This window comes from Sceloporus undulatus, chromosome 6 (genome assembly GCF_019175285.1).
Source record: "Sceloporus undulatus isolate JIND9_A2432 ecotype Alabama chromosome 6, SceUnd_v1.1, whole genome shotgun sequence".
Taxonomy (NCBI): Eukaryota; Metazoa; Chordata; class Lepidosauria; order Squamata; family Phrynosomatidae; genus Sceloporus; species Sceloporus undulatus.
In genome coordinates, this window is record NC_056527.1 from 156,263,995 (window position 1) to 156,287,296 (window position 23,302).

The 23,302-nt window shown below is 41.4% G+C and overlaps 2 protein-coding genes across 6 annotated transcripts in view; both read left to right on the forward strand.

Annotated features, from left to right (window-relative positions):
* Nucleotides 1-23,302, forward strand: part of PATL2 (PAT1 homolog 2) — a 741,315-nt gene that overhangs the window by 587,044 nt on the left and 130,969 nt on the right. The gene's annotated exons all lie outside the window — the stretch shown is intronic.
* DUOX2 (dual oxidase 2) overlaps nucleotides 1-23,302 on the forward strand; it is a 68,204-nt gene that overhangs the window by 17,013 nt on the left and 27,889 nt on the right. The window contains exons 3-19 of the mRNA XM_042475634.1: nucleotides 604-687; nucleotides 1,352-1,516; nucleotides 4,303-4,490; nucleotides 5,679-5,880; nucleotides 8,230-8,396; nucleotides 9,454-9,517; nucleotides 10,798-10,894; nucleotides 12,319-12,409; nucleotides 13,594-13,696; nucleotides 14,862-15,022; nucleotides 16,093-16,259; nucleotides 17,492-17,610; nucleotides 19,180-19,317; nucleotides 19,776-19,889; nucleotides 20,523-20,725; nucleotides 21,251-21,436; nucleotides 22,519-22,744. Coding sequence (XP_042331568.1) covers nucleotides 604-687; nucleotides 1,352-1,516; nucleotides 4,303-4,490; nucleotides 5,679-5,880; nucleotides 8,230-8,396; nucleotides 9,454-9,517; nucleotides 10,798-10,894; nucleotides 12,319-12,409; nucleotides 13,594-13,696; nucleotides 14,862-15,022; nucleotides 16,093-16,259; nucleotides 17,492-17,610; nucleotides 19,180-19,317; nucleotides 19,776-19,889; nucleotides 20,523-20,725; nucleotides 21,251-21,436; nucleotides 22,519-22,744 — 2,475 coding nt within the window. The remainder of the gene's footprint in view (nucleotides 1-603; nucleotides 688-1,351; nucleotides 1,517-4,302; nucleotides 4,491-5,678; nucleotides 5,881-8,229; nucleotides 8,397-9,453; nucleotides 9,518-10,797; nucleotides 10,895-12,318; nucleotides 12,410-13,593; nucleotides 13,697-14,861; nucleotides 15,023-16,092; nucleotides 16,260-17,491; nucleotides 17,611-19,179; nucleotides 19,318-19,775; nucleotides 19,890-20,522; nucleotides 20,726-21,250; nucleotides 21,437-22,518; nucleotides 22,745-23,302) is intronic.

The following is a 23,302-nucleotide window of genomic DNA, read 5'->3' on the forward strand; positions in this document are numbered from 1 at the left end:
AGGGCTGATCCTGCTCAGCTTCCAATATCAGATGGGATCTGTTGCCTTTAAGGGTATATTCCAACACTTTAACTATGACTTCCCTAAAGTTTTGCCTTGGAAGTGTAACTCCATTGGAAAGGTGGCATTGTGTGTTGTAAAATATTAGAGCAGCCTTGCTGGATCAGACCAAAGTGGGAAGTCCAGGGGCTTATGCTACACAACAAAAGCATCCCCAATGAATGGCCATTCAGCCTCTGTTTAAAAACCTCAAAAGAAGAAGACTCCATCATCTTCCAAGGCAGTTTATTCCACTGTCAATCGACTTTTACTGTCAGGACAGAGGTTCTTCCTAATATTTAGGTGAAATCTCTTTTCCATTTTAACAGAGCTATCCATGGTACTAAAGCCTAGCCAAATAGATTCAGCATTGTGGATTGTGCTTTTAAAATCTGTATAAAAACCCAAAGCAGATTCACCACCCTAATCGCCACAGGAGCCACAGGCCACCACTGTAATGTTATTTTACTTCTTTAACCCCAGGGTAAGAACTGTTCTTCATTTTTTTAACCAAAACATCAGTTTGTTTTCTTATTGTCTGTCCCTTGCCTGCTTTATTCTCAGGTGCCCAAGAGAATATTGACTGGGAAATTCAGCGTTACGATGGCTGGTACAATAATCTTGTGCATCACAGACATAACTCTGCAGGTGAGAGCTTTGAAACAGAGCTTTGGGGTCTTCTGTACTATTGCAAATGCCATCACCAACCATTGTGTATCCAGGTACTAAAAGCACGCACACACATACACATGCATCTATTCATTGTGCAGCTAAGCAGAAAACCTTGCTCATATAGGACAGGTGGAGGTCTAGATCAGGATAAGATCTTCGTGAACAAGGGTAGGCAAAGTGCAACCCAGCTGCCATATGTGGCCCTAGGGCAATATTTGTGGTCCACAAGACCCTCAAGTAAGAATATTGCCCCAAATGCTTTTAGGAGATATGTCTAGTATTTTCACCATATTTTGGAGCCTCCAGACCACCTTAGGCCCAGGATAAACCTTCCCAGTCACATCCTATTTCTGAATCCAAAAATGCCCAGGGCTCCAAAAACATAGCAAAATGCCCCCATGCCCTCCAGCGGGTGTATTGAGGGGAGAGGGGCAAAAATCAGATTTTCATTCTGTGGGGTATAGGGGTGGATGCAGCCTTTCAAGGTCTCCTAAGGGGCTAATGCAACCTCTGGCAGTTCTCCACCTAGATTGTTAACCAATCTTTTACTACTACTGCTGCTGCTGCTTCTCCTTCTCCTTCTTCTCCATTATATTTGTTGTTAAGACCTCAGATTGATGATTTCATTTCCTTCCACTAGGATCACTTCTGTCACGACTGCTCCCTGCTAACTATGCGGATGGGGTATACCAGGCCCAGCAGGAGCCACTGGTCCCCAGTGCACGAAGACTCAGTGATGTGGTGGCCCAAGGGGACTCCGAATTGCCATCTCAGGGGAACAGAACTGTGCTGGGTGTTTTCTTTGGTAAGCTGACCTGAATTAAAGAAAGTGCATCCCTCTATAGTTGTCTAATCTGGCTGTATTTAAGTGAAAGTCAGAACTTGGGAAATTTGCTTCTTTGGTCTGCTAATCCCAGAATCCCTCAACAAGCATGGCACCCAAGACAGTGACCCATTAGATTAATTCTATTGGCCTGCTGTGACCACTTGCCATTGAGCTGATCTCTCCCCATAATGTTCTTTGTGTTGCAACTCTTTCACCTTGTCCTATTATGCAACTTATTATGATGGACGTTGGCAACTGCCCAAGTTTGTTTTTCTCAGATACGGTAGTTGGCAACTTCATGAACTTTTCCTCCGTTTGTGTCCCCATTGCTTTGTCCCTTTGGGACACTAAGCCAATCCCTCCCAAGCTGGTACTTTCCAGAGGTGCTCTCATGTTAGACTGCAATGCTCATCATCCCACACTGGCCAGGGTTGATGCATGTTGCGGGCCAAATGTTCTGCAGGATACCAGGCTGGAGAAAAGCAAATGAAGGGTATTCTTATAAAATGTAAACTGGTTGGGTTCTTTCCACAGAAGGATTAGGGTTCCCAGATGTCAAGGTGTGACCCTGAATCTCAGGGTTTCGCTCTTGTTCCCTGGGCATCAGGACATGGGGAGAGATATCAGGGTGAGAGTGCTGCTTGGAGAAGAATATATGTGTGGCACTGCTCCAGGATTTATATGGGTTATTGAATGTGAGACGACAGGAATACTGCTTTGTAGCTTTTCCTTTCCTGTTAACTGTACAGTTTTTCTGCCCATCTTCACCTCCCTGCCTTAAATGACTGAAGCCACAGTAATTTTTTGTTCTTAATCCAAGGCACACATGGGTCACACCATCATCCAAAGGGTAGTATTAATGGCTTTGTCCTCCAGCTCTGCCTAGGAACTTGACTCATGGCTCTTTCAATTCTATATTTAACTTCTCTCTCTCTCTCTCTCTCTCTCTCTCTCACACACACACACACACACACACACACACACACACATCTTGCCCCACATTTACAATGACTGGCCAATTGTCTTTTCCTTCCCACATGAGTAAAATGCCTCCTCAAGAATGATGTTTCTTTCTTGTTCTTGTTTTGTTTCCATTGCCTCCCCCCCCTTGCTTTTTTAGTCTTTATCCCACACAGCCTCCCCAATGGCTGCATATAAATGAATTTGGATCTGGTGTAACAAAGTGGCTTTACTTTAGAGAATATTGGTGTCTTTTTTCACTCAGGACATTGGAGGAGAGGTTTAACTCCCAAGCAATTATTAGCCCCTTGGATTGCAGGTTTCATGCTGCCGCTCAGCAATGGTGGAGTTTGCTCCTCCCTGTGGGTTTCTACTCTAGACCTCAAAATCATTAGATCACTTAAGACCATTTCTCCATGCATTCATCATGTTCACTGGTATAATTTAGACACCTCTGGCAGCTGGTACTTCTTTCTACTGAATCCTGAGTCACTCGCTTAACCCTTAATCCCGTAGAATATGTTCAAACAGGCTGTGGATCACTGAAAGGCCATTAACTCTTTTCTGATCTGGGAATGGAAAAGAAGGGACAGGGCTGAGCCAGTTATTTCCTATATAATTGCCTCTGATTCACAAATCTTTCCACTTGCACCAATTGGGAAGAAAATCCTTGAGCTTTAAAAGCAGGACTTAAAGGCACAATCAGAAGTTACAAGCAGATTATCCAACATCACTGAAATAGAACTGTTGCCACAACATATCCTGGTCAACCGTTTCCTCAGGGGGCCCACTGCCATAGACCGACTTGTGTCTGGGTTGGGTTTGGTAAGTAATGACAAAGGTAACTAGGCTCAAGTCTATTTCTGGTCTGTGTTGTGTGGACATGTCAGTCCAAGCATCCCATTTCTGCATTAATATGAAGATTTAAAGCCATGTGGCACAATGCAGTTTCAGCAGCTTAGATCTTACATCATGGAGACAGAAAGTAACTTTTACATTCACAAACTATGCAGGAGTTGCATAATGTTGTCTCATTACTGAACTGGGACATTGCACTAATAAATGTACAACCACATCTGCATGTATATCTACATGCGCAATGTCATTGCGTGATTGTGCATGATGCAATACGCATTCATGCTCAGTACGGCACATGTGACCGGCTGCATCCACAACTTTGAACTGAATATGTCAGGTCAAAGGAGTGGCCTTTCTCAATGACTGCTCCCCAGACGCTGGAACTTCTTTGATGCCAGCCACAGATGCTGGCGAAACGTCAGGAAGAAACTCTTCTAGAACATGGCCACATAGCCCAAAAACCCCACAAAAACTATAGATGCTGGCCATGAAATCCTTCGACTTCACATTGCCACCAGACTTTTACAAAATGACTGGGATGGGCTTTTAATGTTGTGTGCAGCTGCTTTTAAGGTTTGTATATAGGTTTTTAAAATGAATTTTAATGTTTTTAACTTTATAAATTGTATATAGGTGCCTTCAAGGCCCTTGTCGACTTCTGGCAACCCCATTAATTTCATAGGCAAGGAATAATTGTTTTGTTTTGTTTTTAAATAACTTTTATATTTATACGTTTAGCGAAATTTTTGTATGGTTTTTAATCTGTGTTGTTTTAAAATATTCTTTAAAGACTGAACCATCACCAGAATTATCATCCGGAATGGCAATGACCATAGGCTATTCATTGCAGGATGTGGCTTCAGATTTGAGGCCATTGAACCAAACCATGTAGATGTTGTAACTCTTTAGATGCTATGTGTAACTCACTCCCTTCTGCATTGCTGCAGGTTTCCATGTTCTGTCGGAGATCTCAGAAGCCATCAAGCCTGGCTGCCCTGCTGAATTCCTAAACTTGCCTATCCCTCAAGGCGATCCCATATTTGACCCGACAGGCTCAGGCGATGTTGTGCTACCCTTCCAGCGCATGCAGTGGGCTCCAGGAACAGGACAAAGCCCCAATAATCCCCGGGAGCAGGTAAAAGTCACAATGCAGATGGGATTCTTTTCCCTTCTCATATAGTTACATGCTGTGTTTGCAGAAGAGATGGGTCAGTATAGGGTATGTGTCAGTAGATTAATGCAGCTCAAACTCTGTTGGGAGAATAGGCCTACAAGTATGAGGAAATACTCCAAAAAGCTCAGTTTTCTGCTTAGGATTTTTTCAAGAATACAAATTTTGCTCTTGAAAGGGGGGCTGTATTAAATTAAGGAAAGAAAATGTTCACATTCGGGGAGGAATGGTCACTGACTAATCTAAAGTCACTTACAGAAGGAGGTTGGAAGCTTATATTTCCAGTTTCGATTAACCACAGTTTAGTTTAAACACCTGAATCTTAAACTTCAGTTAGTTAACCACAGCATATTGGAACAATCAAATTTAATTAACCACATTTAATTTAATGCTGGGCTATTTCAAACAAGCCATAGTATTTATTATTTATTATTCATTTAAGATATTTCTGTATTGCTTCGCAAGGGTTTCCTGTAGCAATGAAAAATAAAAGCAATTAAAACAGTACAAATATTAAAAATTGGGGGGGGGGGGGAAGCCCATTAAAAACCTGTTTCATTTTTTTAAAAAAACAGTCTAAAAACAATCCTAAAATACAATTCAAAATCAGAACAATTTCAAATATTAAAGGATATGCAGAACACCAGTGTTTTTTAGCTGCCTGCAAAAAAGATAGAGCCAGCCTAACATCCTCTGGCAGGGAGTTAAGATTGTTGCTTGGGAAAGTCCCTTTTTTGGATTACAACTTTCCTGCTTCCCCATTTTCCAGGAAAAGTTAGTTTTGGACTAAAAGTTCCCATTTGAAAAGTTACTTTTAGAAAAGTTGCTTGGGAAGTTATTTTTTGAAAACATTTTGGAACAACACTTTTGAGGAAAGCTGCTTATGAAGGCTATAGCTCTTTTACATGTTACTTTTTGTGTTCATCTCATTAAAGAACATAAAAGGAGAACCCAGAATTTCCGTATTGCAGATTCAAATATCCTAGCCATTCACCACCCTTTGAAAAGTTAGTACTTCCCCAAGCATCAGCAATGGAACTGATCTGATCCTAACTGTTCAGAGACTGACAAAGAACCAACTTAACAGCCCCCTTTCTTTCTTTCTTTCTTTCTTTCTTTCTTTCTTTCTTTCTTTCTTTCCTTCCTCAATAGATCAATGGTGTCACAGGTTGGTTGGATGGCAGTGCCATCTATGGCCCATCCCATTCTTGGAGTGATTCTCTGAGGAGCTTCTCAAGAGGAATGCTGCTTTCTGGAGCACATCCAAGCTTCCCAAAGCAGACCGAGGCAAACAGCTTAATGTGGAAGGCTTTGGATTCATCCACAGGACAGAGTGGGACTCAAGGGATATTTGGTAAGGATGGCTCAGGATTCAACTTCTCTTCCACCTTGTACTCAGAGCCTGTGAAGAAGCAGAGAAAGCAGGGGGATGATAGATGCCCAGGAAGATGCTGGAAAATTACTCCACTGCTCATTATAGTAGAGATGAGTACCATAATTTTGTTGAGTTGGGAAGCTACCGTATATAGTCAACTGTACGTTGACTTCATATATAAGTCAAGGGCAAGTTTTGAGGCCAAAATTATGGATTTTGATATGAGCCATGGAAAAATTAAGTGTAAAACCTAGGCGCATGTAATGGAGGATGTAATGGACGAAGTAAAGGAAAACAATGCCAAAGAACTTACAAAATCCCAGCAGGCATAACTTTTGTGCTCATACGAAAGGCTGGATGGCTGAGAGAGTAGAAGGGGTCAGTGCTTCCAGGGCAGATTAAACTCTTGCCTTTCACCTTCCTTATCCAAAAAGGAAAACTTATCACAGATAACTGTGTAACTGTTTACTTCTAAACTCTGTTCCCAGGGAACATCTTTTTTTTAGAGCTGTAATCTGTTTTCTTGACAAAATAATGCTTTGTTAAACAATTCAGAAAAGAAATTCTGAGTGTCCTTAAGGCTTTTGAAGGTTGTCTTCCTCCTGAGGAGAGCAATGGAAACTGCATCTGGCAAGGGAGAGAACTAGGGTTTCCAGACTGAAAACTGAAGAAGACTCTTATTCCTTTAATAGTTGTGTAGAAGAGGGAAATTCAGTAGATGTTGCTTGTCACACAACCAGATAACAAACAACACTTGCTGAAATTCCTTCATCTACACAACCATTAAAGTTACAGAAGCTATCTGCAGGTGTGTCTCTAGCAGTCCTAGGGAGAACTGTGCTCACTTCAAATATGTTGGATGGCACCAGGCCAGTCCTACCATTGGATAGATAAGGCAACCACATCAAACAGAAAATCCAGAGAGGCTCAATAATAGCAGCGCCAGTGCTTTTCTTCCTCAGCTTCTTAACCATCCTCCTCTCTGGGAGGACAAAGCTGTATGTGCCACACAGGCACTCTGCTCCCACTAAAATCCTGCTGCAAAATCCTGCAAAGATCCCATGGCCAATGTTGAAGTTAAATTTAGCTGCCTGTCCATTTGGTTTCTGTATACGGAATGGGCAGGTGGAGCCTACCTTACTTCACTACCTACCTTTTATTGACTGGTAAGTGCAAATTGGGGTCAAACGGAAAGTATAACAATTAAGGGAATCTTTTCGATTTCCCTCGGGAGCCAAACAATGCAGTTTTAGGAAGGCAGAACCTTTGACCTTCTGCTGGTTTTGGTAAACTGAAAAAACATTATAAAGTTTAATGTGCAGTTTTTGGATTTTATATGGACGTGACATGCCACCATATTCACTTCTAGTGCTTCTGGTAAATCCAAGTGTTTTATTGCTTCATATATGTTTATGATGCCTCATCTGTTTTATTTGTTGACCAGAAGACACTATTTAGCCCTGGCATTCTCCATATGGCATTCATTCAGTACCAATTCAAAGATGCAAAACAAACAAACAAACTCCTAAACAAAGAACTGCCATGTGGTACTGTCTTATTCTTGGGAAAATGCACTCTTGCTTTGCTGATGAAGAGCTACAAAACAACATTGTATTTGCTTATAAAAGTAGATAGACTTTACCTGGGCTCACTAAGTTTCAATAGACCATGTTTTTTGACATGAAGGGTCTTCCCCATCTGAGTTCTGGAACAGTAGAATCTCACTGTGCTATAGTGGTTTACATGTTGGACTATGACTTTGGAGACCAGGGTTCGATTTCCACGTGGCCATGAAACCCAATGGCAAACCGCCTCGGAACAAAACGTGCCAAGAAAACCCCATGATAGGCCCATCTTAGGGTCGCCATAAGTCAGAAACAACTTAAAGGCATGCAGAACACACTGTATTGTCCAAGTAAATGTAATACAACACTGGGCAGCCCTCTAAGATCCCAATCCTACCACAGAAGTTTAGTGCTATTATTCCACTTTAATAGCACTATTATTGCAGAGCAGGGTTCTGTCCTGTGGAATCCTGGCTTTTGCAATTTGGTGAGGCATTGGAGGGCACTGGCTGGGAATGGTAAATGCCCTTTTCTAAACTGTCAGTCCCAGGATTCCATAGGACAGAACCAAGCATCAATTAAAGTGGAATAATAGGACTATGATTCCGTTATGTGAATGGGCCCTAAGTCAAGTACCTTCCAAAGTGGTGCAAAGAGCAAAGAGATCATTTTCATCTCCTCTTGAGTATCTGGATGCAAGGATGTATTTCAGTTTTTTTACCTCTCACATTTTCCTTGGCTTCTGTTCCTCAACCCACCCCAGACTTTGGAAATGCTAAAGGAAATGAAAACCCATTCCTGCAAGCGATAGGCATTGTTTGGTTCCGCTACCACAACTACTGGGCAGGAAAACTTGCCACTCAGAACCCCAGCTGGTCAGATGAAGATCTGTTCCAACACGCACGCAAGCGGGTAATTGCCACTTACCAGGTGAGTAAGGCATGTGAGAAAGAGAAAAGCCTTTCCAAAAATTAAAACTGTCCTCAAATGATTAACCTCTCTCTGAGCTGTATTTGTATCCTCCAGATATCTTTAAGTATTGAACTACAGTTTAGTGCCTGTGTACTGCATGCAGAAAGTATAGAGTTGCCAGGTTTTCAGAACAATGAGAAGAGATAGACAAAATTCACGACAGGCTGGAGTAAAAATCAGGAAGTAGCTATGAATGTGTTCATGTTTTACCTAAATACCAAATGAAAATATTGACTTTGGCTAACTTAGCCATGTATTTCTGGGAAAGTAAATATCCTGTCCAGATTAATAAATTATATGGCACACACATTTCAGTCTTTAGGAAAGACCACATCCTAAAATATGAGATTTTGGAAGGCATTTTATTCAGTCTATATCGAAAGAAAAGATTTTCAACCTTCAAATAAGAGACATCCCTTATAATAATGAACACCCAGCAATGCTAAGAAGTTTCAGTCCTCAGGTTTGGTCTTGTGTGTATTTTGAAACAGGTAATAGCTGGTGGGAGAAAGAAACCCTTTTTGAAACCCTGGAGGGCTGTCGAAGAAAACTTAAGTGTTAAGAGTGCAGAAGGTCAAATTTTCAATCCTAGGCATTAAGGATTAGGTAGCATGACAAGAAAAACCTCTGAGATAAGACTTCAAAAATATTCTCTCAGTCAGAGCAGCAAGTTAGGTCAGATGGGCAAATAGTTTGTCTTTTGTCTTTCTATGTACATTTCTTTTCATTTTTTAAAAAGAGAGATCTATAGTTTTGTGTAAAAGGACGTGATTTGCATACAGAAAGTCAATGCCACCTCCAGGCTTTGGGGGAAGGAGTTTAGGGGGGACAACCTCAATAGACCTCCCTCTGAATTCACTCAGTTTCCAGTCTCCAATCAGCATAACTGATGAACATGTTGGATGAGGATGATGAAAGTTGTGGTCCAGTGCTTCTGCAGGCATCTGTCTGAGGGATACTAGGCTTGACAGCTCCGCATGTGCATGTGTGTCACAACCGCCTTCTTTTTTTCTAGAACATTGTGCTGTATGAATGGCTGCCAACATTTCTGAGGAAGGAAAAGATCACACGTTACGATGGTGAGGAGCAGGAGTTGTGTGGTAGAACCAGGCTGCTATGGGAAGGTCAGCTGTGGTGCACCACTGGCTGCCAGAAGAAATGTGTAATGTTCAATGGGAAGGGAAAGGATGATACGCTGATGTACGTGCGGACAATATAGCACAGGGCACACTTATTTCGTGATTGATTGATTGCAGGGAAAAAGCTGTTACCCAATATAAGCACATTGCCTCAATTCAGACATTTCCAAAAGACCAAATTTTGCAAGCATTACTTTTTGGATTGCAAATTCAAAAAAAAGGATGGTGGGTTCTGAGAACTGTAGTTTAAAACAGATTTTATTTCACAGTTTTAATGAAACTCATGAATGGCTCATGACACTCATTTCCCCTAAATACTGATTGGTTATCCCCATGCCAGTTCTCTGTGCATAGAAGTGCATAATACAATTGGTCCTCCATATCCATGGATTCTTTATCCATGGGTTTAACCATCCACAGCTTGGAAATGTTGGAAAAAAATACACAACTTCCAAAAGGCAACCCTTGATTTTAGTGTTTTAAATAAGGGACACCATTTCACTGTGGCATTGTATTTAATAGGACTTGAGCATCCACAGACTTTGGTATCCATGGGGAATACTAGTGGATACTAAGGGCCCACTGTATGTGGAGAAAAGTCCCTTTCCTCCAAATGTTTGCATTGCATGCACAGATAATAGAAGCAGGAGACTCCATAGCCATCCATGCCCTGCTTATGTCTATTATCAGCCTACCTATGACTAAGATCATCAAAGTAACCTTAGGCTCAGTATGTATCAGCAAGGAGGAGCGACTTCTCTTTTGGAATACCCTCTTTTTCTGGAGGTTCTCTGATTCCTATTGCAATAGTTTTAGCACCAGATAAAAAACTTTGGATTAGTTAAAAACTACCTCTGCATGTTTGTGTTGCTTTTCTTTTTCTTGACAACCTCTTTGGAATTTTAAAAAGAATTTTATTGCTTCATTTAAATGTAGTTTAGAGATATTATATGACATTAAAAAAACAGTTTGCATCCTGTCTGCCTTCCATTGCTCAAGGCAAGATGTCATTCATGGGGTTCCTGTGAAATCTTCCATCTGACCTTGACCAACACCAAACTTGCTCATTTTCAGCAAAGCTGGTGATATCCTGGGCTTTCACACCATGCCATGGTGGATAGTTTAAGATCTGAAAGAGACCCTTTGGTAGTTTATTGAAGTTTGGGGTTGACTGCTCTCAACATCAGCCATTTTGGCATCCCTTGCTCTCTGTGTTGTAGATTACAAGCAGCATGTGGATTCCAGGATCTCTCCCGATTTCCTAGTGGCTTCAACCATCTTCTTGGGTACCATGGTCCCTTCGGGGATCTACATGAGGTAAGGAGGGAATGTGTTTTATTTTCAGTCATCTTCAGCATTTACTAGTATAACAACTGGACAAGAGCTTGGGAGAGTTTTCACCAGCAGGCAGAGACCTTTTTACTTAAGCAGGCATTTGGTTTGTAATATGTTGTAACAAGCAGAGCTTTTAATGGGGGTGCTGCTGTTTCTGTTTTTAATCAAGTTTTGTGTGTCTTTTGAAAACTATTTTTAACTTGTGTTTTGAAAACTGCTTTTAAAACACAAGTTTAATTTAATTGTGTTTTAACTTTTGTATTACTATATATACTCGACTGTAAGTATAAGTCGAGGGCAGGTTTTGGTGCTAAAACTAAGGATTTTGATATGGTCCATGATAAGTCGAGGGTAAAATTTAGGGGCATGTAATAAAGGGTGTAAAGGATGAAGCAATGGAAAATGATGCCGAAGAACTTACAAAATTCCAGGAGGCATAACTGTTTGTGCTCATCCCAAAACCTGGCTGGATGAGAAAGTCGAAGGGGCTGTGATTCCTGAACAGATTACACTTTTGACTTTCACCAGGGATGGTTCCTTTTTAAATAAGAGTTTAAGTACCGTACATTGACCCATGGATAAGTCGACTTAGGTTTTTTGGGTCTATTTTTTTACAAAAATTCCTAGACTTATACATGAGTATATACAGTAAGAGCTTTTTGGTTGTACTGTGTTACTTAAAAGGTTGTACACCACCTTGGATCTCATTGTTGGGAGAAAGGTAGGATATAAATGAATAAATAGTTCAAAAGTAATTTCTCCAAGCCCTGCTTTATACCAGATGTTGGACTCAGTGGCGTCACTATGGAGGTGCGCGGGATGCGGATCGCACCAGGTGACACCCTAAGGGGGGTGACACCACTGCTCCTCAAACACCTACTTTTTGGCAGACATGGGCTGTGGTATTCATCTGCTTCCTTTAAAATGCATTAAGAGATGGTGGGAGTGGAGTGAAGCTCAGAGGAAAGAGAAAGGAGAGGCCACAGAATTTTTTAAAATTTTGAATTTCAAATTTCAAAATTTTAATTTTTTAATTTAAAAAATGTTGAAAAAAATTATTCTTATTAAAACTTCTTTAAAAACATCACATTTTAACCAAATCTTCACTATACATATCTAAACAACATTTAGGTTGTGCACATGATATTGTAATTTGAAGGTATCATTTTGATTTTGCTAGCTGTTTATGTCACATCTCTTAGCATTACACTCAGCGGTATATGGGAATGATGACTGATGACTAGCATTAGTGCAAAAAAGCATTGCTAAGGATTCAGTATGGCGTGAAACAGGAAGAGGTCAATGGGGGTTGTGACACCTACCCTAGGAATGCCACTGGTTGGACTTTCTACTCATCCTGAGTAAGCATTCTTGAAAACTCGTTTTTCTTTTCTTTTTCCCTTTAGGGACACCAAGTGTACTCTCCGAGATGTAACTAACACCGGGGGAAATCATTCTACCGCACTCCGCCTGTGCAACAATTACTGGAGCCGAGGGGTAGGGGCTTTGCTTCTTCTGGGCTATCTAAGAACAATTAAGCGCACATTTCTAGAAAAAGGCACATATTCCAATACTGGAAGAATCAGAAATAAAAGGGGAAGGTATTGACAAAATTGTTCCCACTGTGTGTGTAGGAAGGAACAGAAAACTCAGTGGCAGAGCACATACTTTGAACGCTGAAGTACCCAGGTCCAATCCCTGGTATTTCCATGTAGGACAAAGAAAAGCCTTTGTCTGAAACACTGGAGAACCACTGCAAGTCAGTGTACAAACCAGTCTTCCAGAGTGTAATTCCCTTGCTGTACTGCCTATGGGTGAGAATACTACCATCTCATACCTTCCAACATTTCACAGATGAAAATGGGGATGTGTATAACAAAGGAACACCAGAATGTGATCTTCTAGATGGGGAAAGTTGCTATTGAGGAGGAACATGCAAGCTAGGATACAGTGCAGCAGTTTGCTTTTGCTGAACCTACTGGGAAGGCTCAAATTCTTCCCCTTTCTTATCTCCTCTCCGCTTCTCCTGACAAATTGAGTACAAACTACTTTTGCACTACTAACTCATATTTCAGCAATTGAAATAAACTGAGGACAAAGGGGAAACATTGGAGGATGAGTAAGAAATTGGGACATTTAAAAAGCAAGTGAAAATTGGTACAACAGAGGATTAATTAGGAGGGTCTCTGCCAAATCTGAACAGTTGTAGGGCATGATGCTGACTAGGAGTGGCTTTCCAGGGTTTCAGGTATGGTTCTTTCCAGTACTTGAAAAAGTTCCTTTTTGGACTACATTGGGTGAGTGGGGGGGGAAGGCAAGTTGTTTCTGTGCCCCCCCAGAAGACCTAACACTAAAAAAAATTCCCCCCACGATACCTGCAGATCCTCTAGGAGTAAAGTTGAAGGCTTTTATGGCCGGCATCCATGGTTTTTTGTGGGTTTTTTGGGCTATGCGGCCATGTTCCCTTCCCTCCTTTCTAAAAGGTGAAATTAATCTCCTAACCGAAAGGACTATAAGCTAGAATACCCCGGTATTTTTGGTCTCATTGTTTTGCCTTGGTTCTCCTCACTGCTGGTATACAGCCCCTGGGAACCTTTTTGGAACTGAATATCACCCTTGGCCTGAAAGAGGACCCATATCTTGTTTACACTGAGTCTTGGGGTCTTTTCTCTCCTGGTCAGAATCCCAATCTCCAGACATCTAAGGATGTGGATGATCTACTGCTGGGGATGAGCTCTCAACTCGCTGAGAGGGAAGACAACATTGTGGTTGAAGATCTCCGAGGTAGAGCTTTCATTCCTTTTCCTTTAAACAGCAATAAATCATATTAATATCTATTCCTTGTTTGATGGTTGAAAGGAACAGTTCTGTCTTTACTGCAAACCTGAGAAAGGGTCATTAGGAAATGATCACACCGGCAAAAAAGACGGGAGAATAGTGATATGCTCCCATCAATGTCACGCGATAATGAGATAATGATCACACATTGTGATTATCCTGCAATTATCCCATGAATGAAGAGGAATTTTAGGGGTGATTTTTTTTTTACAGGGATTTTCCATGAATAAAAAGCGGTGCTAGAATTCCTCTTTATTCATGGGATAATCACAATGTTGTGCCACATCGTGTGATAATCATTGCATTATCGCACAATATTGACCAGAGTTTACCACTATGCTCTCATCTTTTTTGCCGGTGTGATAATCCCCTTAAAGAACAAGAATTGGTTTGCCCAAGGGTTGTTATGGAGGAATGACTGTTGTTTGGAACTAGTAGACTTTTGAAATGACTTGTCCTGTTACCCACATTCATATTTCCACCCAACTGCCCACACTCATATGCATCTTCCTAGGTCTTACAATCAGCATTAGAGGTCCTATGTGGTTGGCTGCCATTAAGATTAAAAAGGCTGGCAAGAAATGAGGACACGGCCTTCTCCATAATGCTCCCTAAATCCCATACCACAGAAGCTCTCCTGAGCAGCTGGGCCTATGTCTTGCTTCCAAGACCCCACTAAATTCATATGGGTCACACTGAGCTTCCTGTTGATAAGGCATTAGGTATGAGGAAGCCACAGATGCTTGCCATGTTGCAATGCTACAAGCAGTTTGACATATTACCCACAAGATTTTACTCCAAGGAATGACTTCTACAAGTGAGACACTGAGGTGGGCAAGAATGAGAGAAGCAGTACCACTTGCTTCATGTGGCAGACCATGTTGCACCATCCATGGTTGCAGATGTTGGAAATTAGCATCATTGCCTTTAGTCTGCTGAATGTGGTTAATCTGGTCCCTTAATGAAGTTTGCTAGACAGGTTGTCTTTTAACTTAGGAGATGCAAGTATGAAAGGGTGATCTGCAAAGGCCAAGACTCCTAATCTCCTTGGGAATTCTCCTCTTTTGGTATGCCTTTGACAACCTATATTTGCTTTTGTTCTCCTTTCTAGATTACTGGTATGGAACAGTGAAGTACTCCCGCATGGACTTCGTGGCCAGCTGGATTCAGCGGGGACGGGACCTTGGATTATCCACCTATAATAAAGCCAGAGAGTTCTTCAAACTCCCCACTGCTAAGAAGTGGCAGGAGATCCCTCAGGAGAACCAAACGGTACTTCATATGCACCAACTGTCATAATTTGGCAGGGACAATCTCAGTTAATCCTTTGTTGTACTATTTTTTCCTCTGCTTTTAAAATATCTCACTTTCTCTCTCTTCCTCCCCCTTTCCCCCTTCATCCTTGTCTTACCATATATATTCGACTATAAATTGACCTCATGTATAAGTCGAGGGCAGGTTTGAAGGCAAAAATTATGGATTTAGATATTACCCGTGGATAAGTGAGGGTGAAACTTAGGGACATGTAACAAAGGATCTAAAGGATGAAGGGAAGTAAAACAATGCCAAAGAAATTACAAAATTCCAGCAGGCATAACTGTTTGTTCTCATCATGAAAGCTGGATGGATAAGAGAACTGAGTAGAGGTCAGTGCTTTCAGGACAGATTATGGTTTTGCCTTTCACCAGGGGATGGTTCCTTTTTAAAAATTTGAATTTCTGTGTCCAGATGACGCAGTGCCAAAAGGAGTGCCTGGAAGTGCCACCTTGGTGGCAAAGGCACCCTTTCCCTGGTGTGAAAAGGAACATCATTTTGCTATTCTTTTAAGCTTCAGGGAACAGTCAGATTGGGGCTGCGGCATGTAGTTACCACATCCTTGATCCGGTGCTGAAAGGGGCAGCAGCAGGCCACTCCAAAGGGGCAGTCTGTTTAACCACTATAACATTTAGATGCTACGGTTTAACTGCTGTGACTCCATCCTATGGAATGAAATTCCTATGAGATTTGGGGATTTGTAGTTCTGTGTAACATTTACAGAAATATTAAATAAGCAGTCTTGGAAATGTACACCCTCTTCCCAGGACTAAAGTATCGCTGCTTCTTGATGAAGAGAAAAATTCTCATATCTCGTTTAATGCTTGAGAACTAACCACCTTGGGGTTTTTGTCCCTATCTCAGACAGAGGGATAGGTTCTTGGATTTTCTCCTCCTGCTTCCTCCCATGCAACATAGATATTCCTTGGTGACTTCCTCCCAGAGGTTGGAATTGAATCCAAGGGGAAAGGGGCAATCCTACCCCTTTGGAGCTGATAGCTGAACCTAAACTTATAACTTGTTCCTAGCTTCTTGAAGAGGTAGCAGCCATGTATAACAACAACCTGGACCGCCTGGAGCTGCTGATTGGGGTCCTTTTGGAAACAAATGGAACGCTTGTTCATGCTATAATTGAGGATCAGTTTCTCCGCCTGCGGGATGGTGACCGCTTCTGGTTCGAAAACATCAAGAATGGGTATGACAGCTGAGTGACTTTTTGAAAACCATTATAGGAGTTTGATCACACGGGGGAAATCCCGTGCAGAAACGGGATTTAAAAGCTAGAAAAAACCCACAAAAGCAGGTTGATTTTCACACACGTCATTGTTAAACTTGTGTTAACCCGAATGGAAAGTAAACAAAAGCCACTCCTTTTTACTTTTGGGATTTCCCCATAATAAAAAGGAGTGGCTTTTGTCTACTTTCTGTCCACTTTCCATTGGGGTTAACACAAGTTTAACAATGACGTTGTGTGAAATCAACCTGATTTTGTAGGCCTTTTCTAGTTTAACCCCTGTTTCGGCACAAGATTTCCCCCGCGTGATCCACTGAATTTTGTGCCTTGACGGCGACTAGAACCTGGTTCTCTCATATCTCAGTTCAATACTCTAACCTAATCATTCTCTAACTTTGGCCCTCTAGATGTTTTGGATTTCATCTCCCAGAAATCCCAGCCAATATGTCCAGTGGTCAGAAATTTTGGGAGTTGAAGTCCAAACCATCTGGATCACAAAAGGTAAAAGGACAACATGCTGGTTTTTACACCACAGAGCTAATTCGTTCTCCAGGATCTCCACTTAATAGGTTGTTGTTGTTGTTGTTGTTGTTGTGTGCTTTCAAGTTGTGTCTGACTTATGGTAACCCTAAGATGAAGCTATCATAGGGTGTTCTTGGCAAGTTTCTTCAGAGGGGGTTTGCCATTGCCATCCTCTGAGGCTGAGAGAGTGTGACTTGCCAGGGTGACCCTGTGGGTTTTCATGGCCAACCCACTTAATAGGACTGGGTTGCAAATGGTAAGAAAACCATTTCTCTCTTGAGACCCTGGAGAGCTTATGCTAGTCAGGATAGATAAAGCTGAGCTAGAAGGACAAATAATCCCATTTGTTATTAGGTAGTTCCTTACAATTGAAATATATATCCCTCAAAGTCTCCAAAGCAGAATGTATGTCTGAGAATGATAGGTATTGTAGTCTAACACATCTGGAGGGTGCCAGGTTGGAGGAGGCAAACCTGAAATCCTGCAATGTAGTAAAGAAGAGGGGACAGAATAGAAGGAGGTTACTAAGAATGTGCAAATGCTGCACTGAGAAACAATGTCAGTTTGGGAAAGGCTTTTCAGCAAGATACTCCAAGACGGGGTCTCTCATTTTGAAAATGGGATGCCAACAGGCTAGGATTTCACCAGGTTTTTTTTAAACATTTCTGTAGGTTATTCTCTGCTGAAGAGATTAAAGAAATCCAAGATACTACATTCCATGATGTCCTTACTGCTGTGACTTATGCAGATTCAAAAGATATTCAAGTGAATGTTTTTCAAAGGAGTGACGGTGAGTGTTCATGGTCTCAGCTCTTGTAACATCCCAAAAAGAACCATCCCATGGACCTTTGCCCAAATGTACTGAAATTGTTGGAAGACTGATCTTCCCCCAGAGAGAGAAGAATGGACTGTAGCTCAGTGGCAAAGGGCACACTTGGCATATAGAAGGTCCCAATTTCAGTCCTTGGCAAACATGATTGTTTTTCTGTTTGAAACCAGAGCGATCCACTGTCTGTCACTATAGACAGTATTGAGCTAAATGGGCTGATTGCGTGACTCAGAATAAAGATGTTTTCTTGAGTTCTATCATCGTGGTCATTACCCATCATTATCATACAATCCAAGTTGAAAGAGACCCCAAGGGCCATCCAGTCCAACCCCATTCTGCCATGAATCCAAAGGGACAACACTAAATTATGAGTTGCAAATAAAATTTGTGTATTACTGCAGACAGTGTTCTTTTTAATTTACAGAATCAATTTTTATTTCTTGTAATCTTATCTTTTTGTTGACTTTCCACAGTTTGCATTATTTTTCTGGTGTGTGTGTGTGTTCTCTGTGAAACTATTGAGTAGTTATGTAATCTTTATATATGTATTATAAAGATTTTAATTCAAATGCATTGGGCCTAACAAAGTATAGTTTAATGTATTTATAGATGTCTTCTCCTTACAGGAGTTGGGGTTACATTGGAAGAAGTCTGGTGTTTTTAACCACTTTACTTGAATGTAACATTAAGGCTAATCCATAATTTAACTGTATGTTTCCAAGCATGGTCTTCTGGCATAGTTGCAAGAAGAGTAGAAGTATGCACCTCCATTTGCAACTAACTGCAGTATGTGATTTCATCCAAATTAGAAAGTGTAGTTAGTTTTTAGTACAGTTTGTCCCCAGGGGTAGGCCATTTGTGCTCCATTCTAATGTTTTTATGTTTCGGATGTGAACACTTCCAGTGAGGATGTATCAGTAAGATGAGTCAAAAAGCCTGGAGCCAGGTTTGGATGGAAGGCAAAGACCAAGAGCAAAGAAAGTTCATTCTGCACTGGTTTTTCTCCCATACCCTGCCCTGTGATGTTTCCTTCGGGAGCATTTTTATGATGTTCCTCCCTTCCAACTTGGTGCAAGAGCAGTTTTATTGAGTCTATTGAGCAGTTTTATTATGTTCATGTTGGAATGCTAACCTCTTTCCATTGTTACAGTATGGTGTAATTTCCAGAATTACAACACACACCATCCCTTTTGCTTACCCGCACCTGCAAATCCAGATCACATGAAACATTGTTTGTCTGCTGGAGGGAGACAGAGAGAAAGAGAGAAAGAGAAGGCAGTAAACACACAACTGTCCAAGCAAACTCTATCTCTGTGGGCCAAAGCTCCAGGGGCAGGTTTTGGCATTTTGCCCTGATAGGAGCAGACATCAAGTCAAGTCATTGAAATGTTTGGTTTGTTTGGGTGCAAATTCCAACTGTAGTGGGAGCAAAAGTTTGCTGGTTTGTGTATAGTTTTAAGGAATTGTTTTTAGGGATGGGCAAATGATCAGGTTGGGTTAACATTCCCTGTATTTCATGTTTCTTTTCAGATGCTCCATGTCCTCTTCCCTGGCCAGTGAATAAAGAGCAACTGCCCCCCTGTGTGCGTCTAACCATTCTAGATTATTTCAAAGGAAGCGGAGCTGGATTTGGCATTCTTATCACAGCACTCTGCTGCTTGCCTTTAGGTTTGTTTTGGTCCAGGTTTTAATGGTTCCTTCATACCCCAAGGAACAGTCAGACTGCATTGATATGTAGCGGATGCTAAGTAGCTGTCTTAAACGTTGTGGATATGTTTCTACTATGAGTTGATCATAGTTAATTCTGATATCATTAGTAACTGTCCTGTAGCAGTTCAAATGCCAAGTGGAGATCCAAGCTTAGAAAAGATATCATTTTTTTTAGACTACAGCTCCTAAAATCTTCAGGAAGCATGAATATGAGATGTGGCCACCTAAGGTTTGAGAGGGCAAGTAAACAGGGAGCAACAGCAAGAAAGAGAAAACTAATATCTCTTACTGCAAGGGTGTGGGCCTTGGCTAATGCCCAGTGATGCCAACTTTATGCCAAGCCTGGTAAAAGTAGACAAATGTGGCTGTGATGCCTTAACCTATCACTTAGGCTTACCTTCTCTGTATCTTTGCAGTGAGTTTGTTTATTGCCTGGATTGTTGCCGCCTTCCGGAGGAGAAATTTCAAGAAGCTGCAGAAAAAGCAAAACCCTTCTGACCAAACAGAAGTAAACGCAGAAGGAATACAGGGTGAGGCACTTCTCAGAATGGAATCAATACTATTACATGCACCCCTCCTCCCTGCTCTGTCTCCTGAGACTACACTATTGCGTTTAGATGGTTTTGAATGGGAGAACCATGGAGACGACAGCTGTGTTTTCATGTAATGGTTGTTCTACAAATATATGAGCAAAGCATAAGTGGAAGCAAATAGAAGGCAGTTCTAGGAAGCAGCCAATCTGCTAAGAATATAAGAAATTGCCTGTAATCAATCAGAACATTGGTCATCTAGCCATGTATAACAGAGAGAAGTTTACTTCCAACTTTATTTAGAGATGCTGGAGATTGAAATTGAGATCTTCTACTGTCACAAGCATAGGGTATACTGTACTATACAGCTGCAGTTCTTTCATGATAATATAATGTTTCCACACTCTGTAGCATATTTCTTTCTTCTAGAGGTTTTCTGATGAACTATATTTTAAAAGCATGCTTCACTCCTCTTCAGAGTTTATCGCACAGGAGGCTAAGTACCCAAATGCCGTGCAGAAATGGAATTTAAATCCTGGAAAAATCCTGCCAAAGCGAATTGTAAATACTTCATGAAACTGCAAATCTCAGTATTCAGTAGAATGAAGCCATGGCATGTTTGTTTTTCCCCAGCTTTCGAATGGCAAGATACCAAGACTCCCAGTTGTCCTGTCTACCTGCAGCTGCACGAAGGCAGGTTGATCAAAGTCCTCGACAGCAAGTTGTCTGTGCTTCGAACCATCACTCTAAAAAGCCAACAGCCAGTTGAGACTGTCTTATCTAACAATAAAGGAAACAAGTCTTTGCTTCTCAAGATCCCTAAAGAATATGACCTGGTATGCAATGTGTCTAATGTTAGATATGCTGAAAATGTTTGTATCTTGCCTTTTCATCGCTACAGGCCCTTGCAAGTTTACAGATCCTTGCAAGCAGAAGAACTGAAATAAGGGAATGAAGAGAATGGAATAGAGTTTCCTAGAAGAGGGCATTGCTGGCTGGAACCTTGAACCCAGAAGCGCACATGTTGCAGCATTTTGTTGCAGCAGGTCCCACTTAGAAACTAGGTGTTGCAGGCATACAGCTAAGACTCCTCAACTGAACTGAAATCTTCTTCCCCTCATTGGCTGAGATCCTACATTTCTTCAATGTAGCTTAAATATCTGTTGGTGGAGTTATGTTACACCAAATATTAACATAGCACAATTTTATGTGGGTCAGTGTGCCTGGCTGACGACAGCCCATGGTGCAATTGGAATGCACAATGTGCAAAGGCAGTACATGCTGTCAATGTAATTTGTATGTGTATAGCGTGACGTATACTTGCATGTGTCACTAACAAGATGCTGGCCGTTGCCTTATAGGTATTGATGTTTAATGGCGAGGCAGAGCGCAAGGACTTCCTTGGGCAGCTGAAAGCCTATCTGGAAAGAAATGGGCTTTCTCTCCACATATCTGAGATGAAACAACAGCAGCTGCTGCAGAAAGCAGTTACCAAGCAGCAGAGGAAAAACATCTTGGAAATTTTCTTCAGGCAGTCATTTGCCCAGGTATGTGAAGAAACCTTTTACACAGAGATGGAACAAGCAACTCCATTTTCTTCAGCCACCCCTAGATTGTGGAATTACCTGCCTGAAGAGATTTGACAGTTAAATATGCTGTCTAGGTTTGAAAGAGTATTAAAGACTAGTCTCTGCAGGCTATGCAGATGATTTTTAAATTGTGAATTTTAAATAATGAATTTTAAATGGTGATTGTTTTACTATGCATATGTCTTGTCCTTTCAAATGGCATGTATGTCCTTTTCAATTGATGTATATTTTAACTGATGTGGTGTGTCTGCTAATTATGGTTGTTCTCCTCCTCGATCCATGGGGAGAGGCGGGTCAGAAATATTTATTGTTGTTATTGTTATATCACACCCTCTCCTAAGCGCCTTGAGATGACATGTCTTAACAGACCCCATTGGGAAAAGGTGAGGAGAGAAAGTACAGTAAATCCTTCAGATGTTACCATTCCAAGACAACCTGGAGTAATGGTTCCCAGTACTGTTACCTTCTCTTGCCCCTTGGTTTTCCAGTTTGGAAAAGGATGAGCCGAGTTCTAGATATCTGGAGATGCCAACTTCCAAACTGAGCCATCTTACTTCTCCTTTCACTGAGGGATAGGGCTTGGGAAGAGAGAGAAGCTGCAACTGGGGAGAGCCTCAGCAAGCTGGATTGCCAAACCAGCAGACTGCCTCCCCAGCACTGAAACATGCTGAAATGCAGAGCTCACCAAGCAGGATGGTGATGGTGAGGCAGTGATGTGAAAGGAAACCTCTATCTCTTTACATGGTTACTCATTCTTCCTCATTCTCCCACTGTGAGAAGTAGATGCTTTTATTTGCTGAGGATTCCTTGCATATTCTTTTGTTAAATATCAAATAAAGACAGTTATGCAATGCTACCTCAAATGATCATATAGATGTTCCAAACTATTGAGATGTTGGCTGAGTCTTTGTTGAAAATTACTGTAAATGTTAACCAATAAGTGAAAGCCATCTTGTTTTGTTTAGATTTCTGTGGCTCTATTATAGAAACGTTCAGGAGTGCAGTTCCAGGAACCTAAACTGTCAATCTTGCTTTTTCAGGTTCTAGACATTGACAGATTAGATGCTGGAGAACTCAGCTTGGAGGGTTCGCAGAAGGCCAAGGAAGCACTGAAGTCAGAGCTGAGCCGGGCAGAGTTTGCAGATGCTCTGGGCCTAAAGCCCCAGTCCGTATTTGTGGATTCAATGTTTTCTCTTGCTGACAAAGATGGCAATGGATATCTCTCCTTCAGGGAATTTATGGACATCTTAGTGGTCTTTATGAAAGGTGATTTGAAAATGGATCATAATTAAGAAACGCAGAATTTGGATTTGGCACAGAATTTAACATACAGTACTAGAATTTTCCCATTACACCATTGCAATATTTCGATTCCCTGCTCAGCCACGAAACCCACTGGGTGTCCCTGGGCAAGTTACATGCTCTTAGCCTCAGGGGAAGACAATTGCAAACTCCCTCTGAACAAATCTTGCCAAGAAAACCTCATGATAGGTTCACCTTAGGATCACCATAAGTCAGAAATGACTTGAAGGCACATAGCACACACACGTAAGTCATTCCACAATTATCAGTTTGGGCCTGAGCAGTAGCAGCTGGTATTTTTTGTGTTAGTGGGATGGTGAATTTGTTCTTGGTTTTTAAAGAAGCTACCCAATGTGATTTTTAAAGAAGCTACCCAAGGTGCTCTTTTGTGGAGATAGACATCAGCACATTAGATAGCTCCTTTAGGGCTCAAGCAGAAATCCAGAATGGATTCACCATACCACTGACCTGGAAGCCACCATATTCCACTTGAGCCTGTTGTAGCTTTGTCTCTGAAATCTT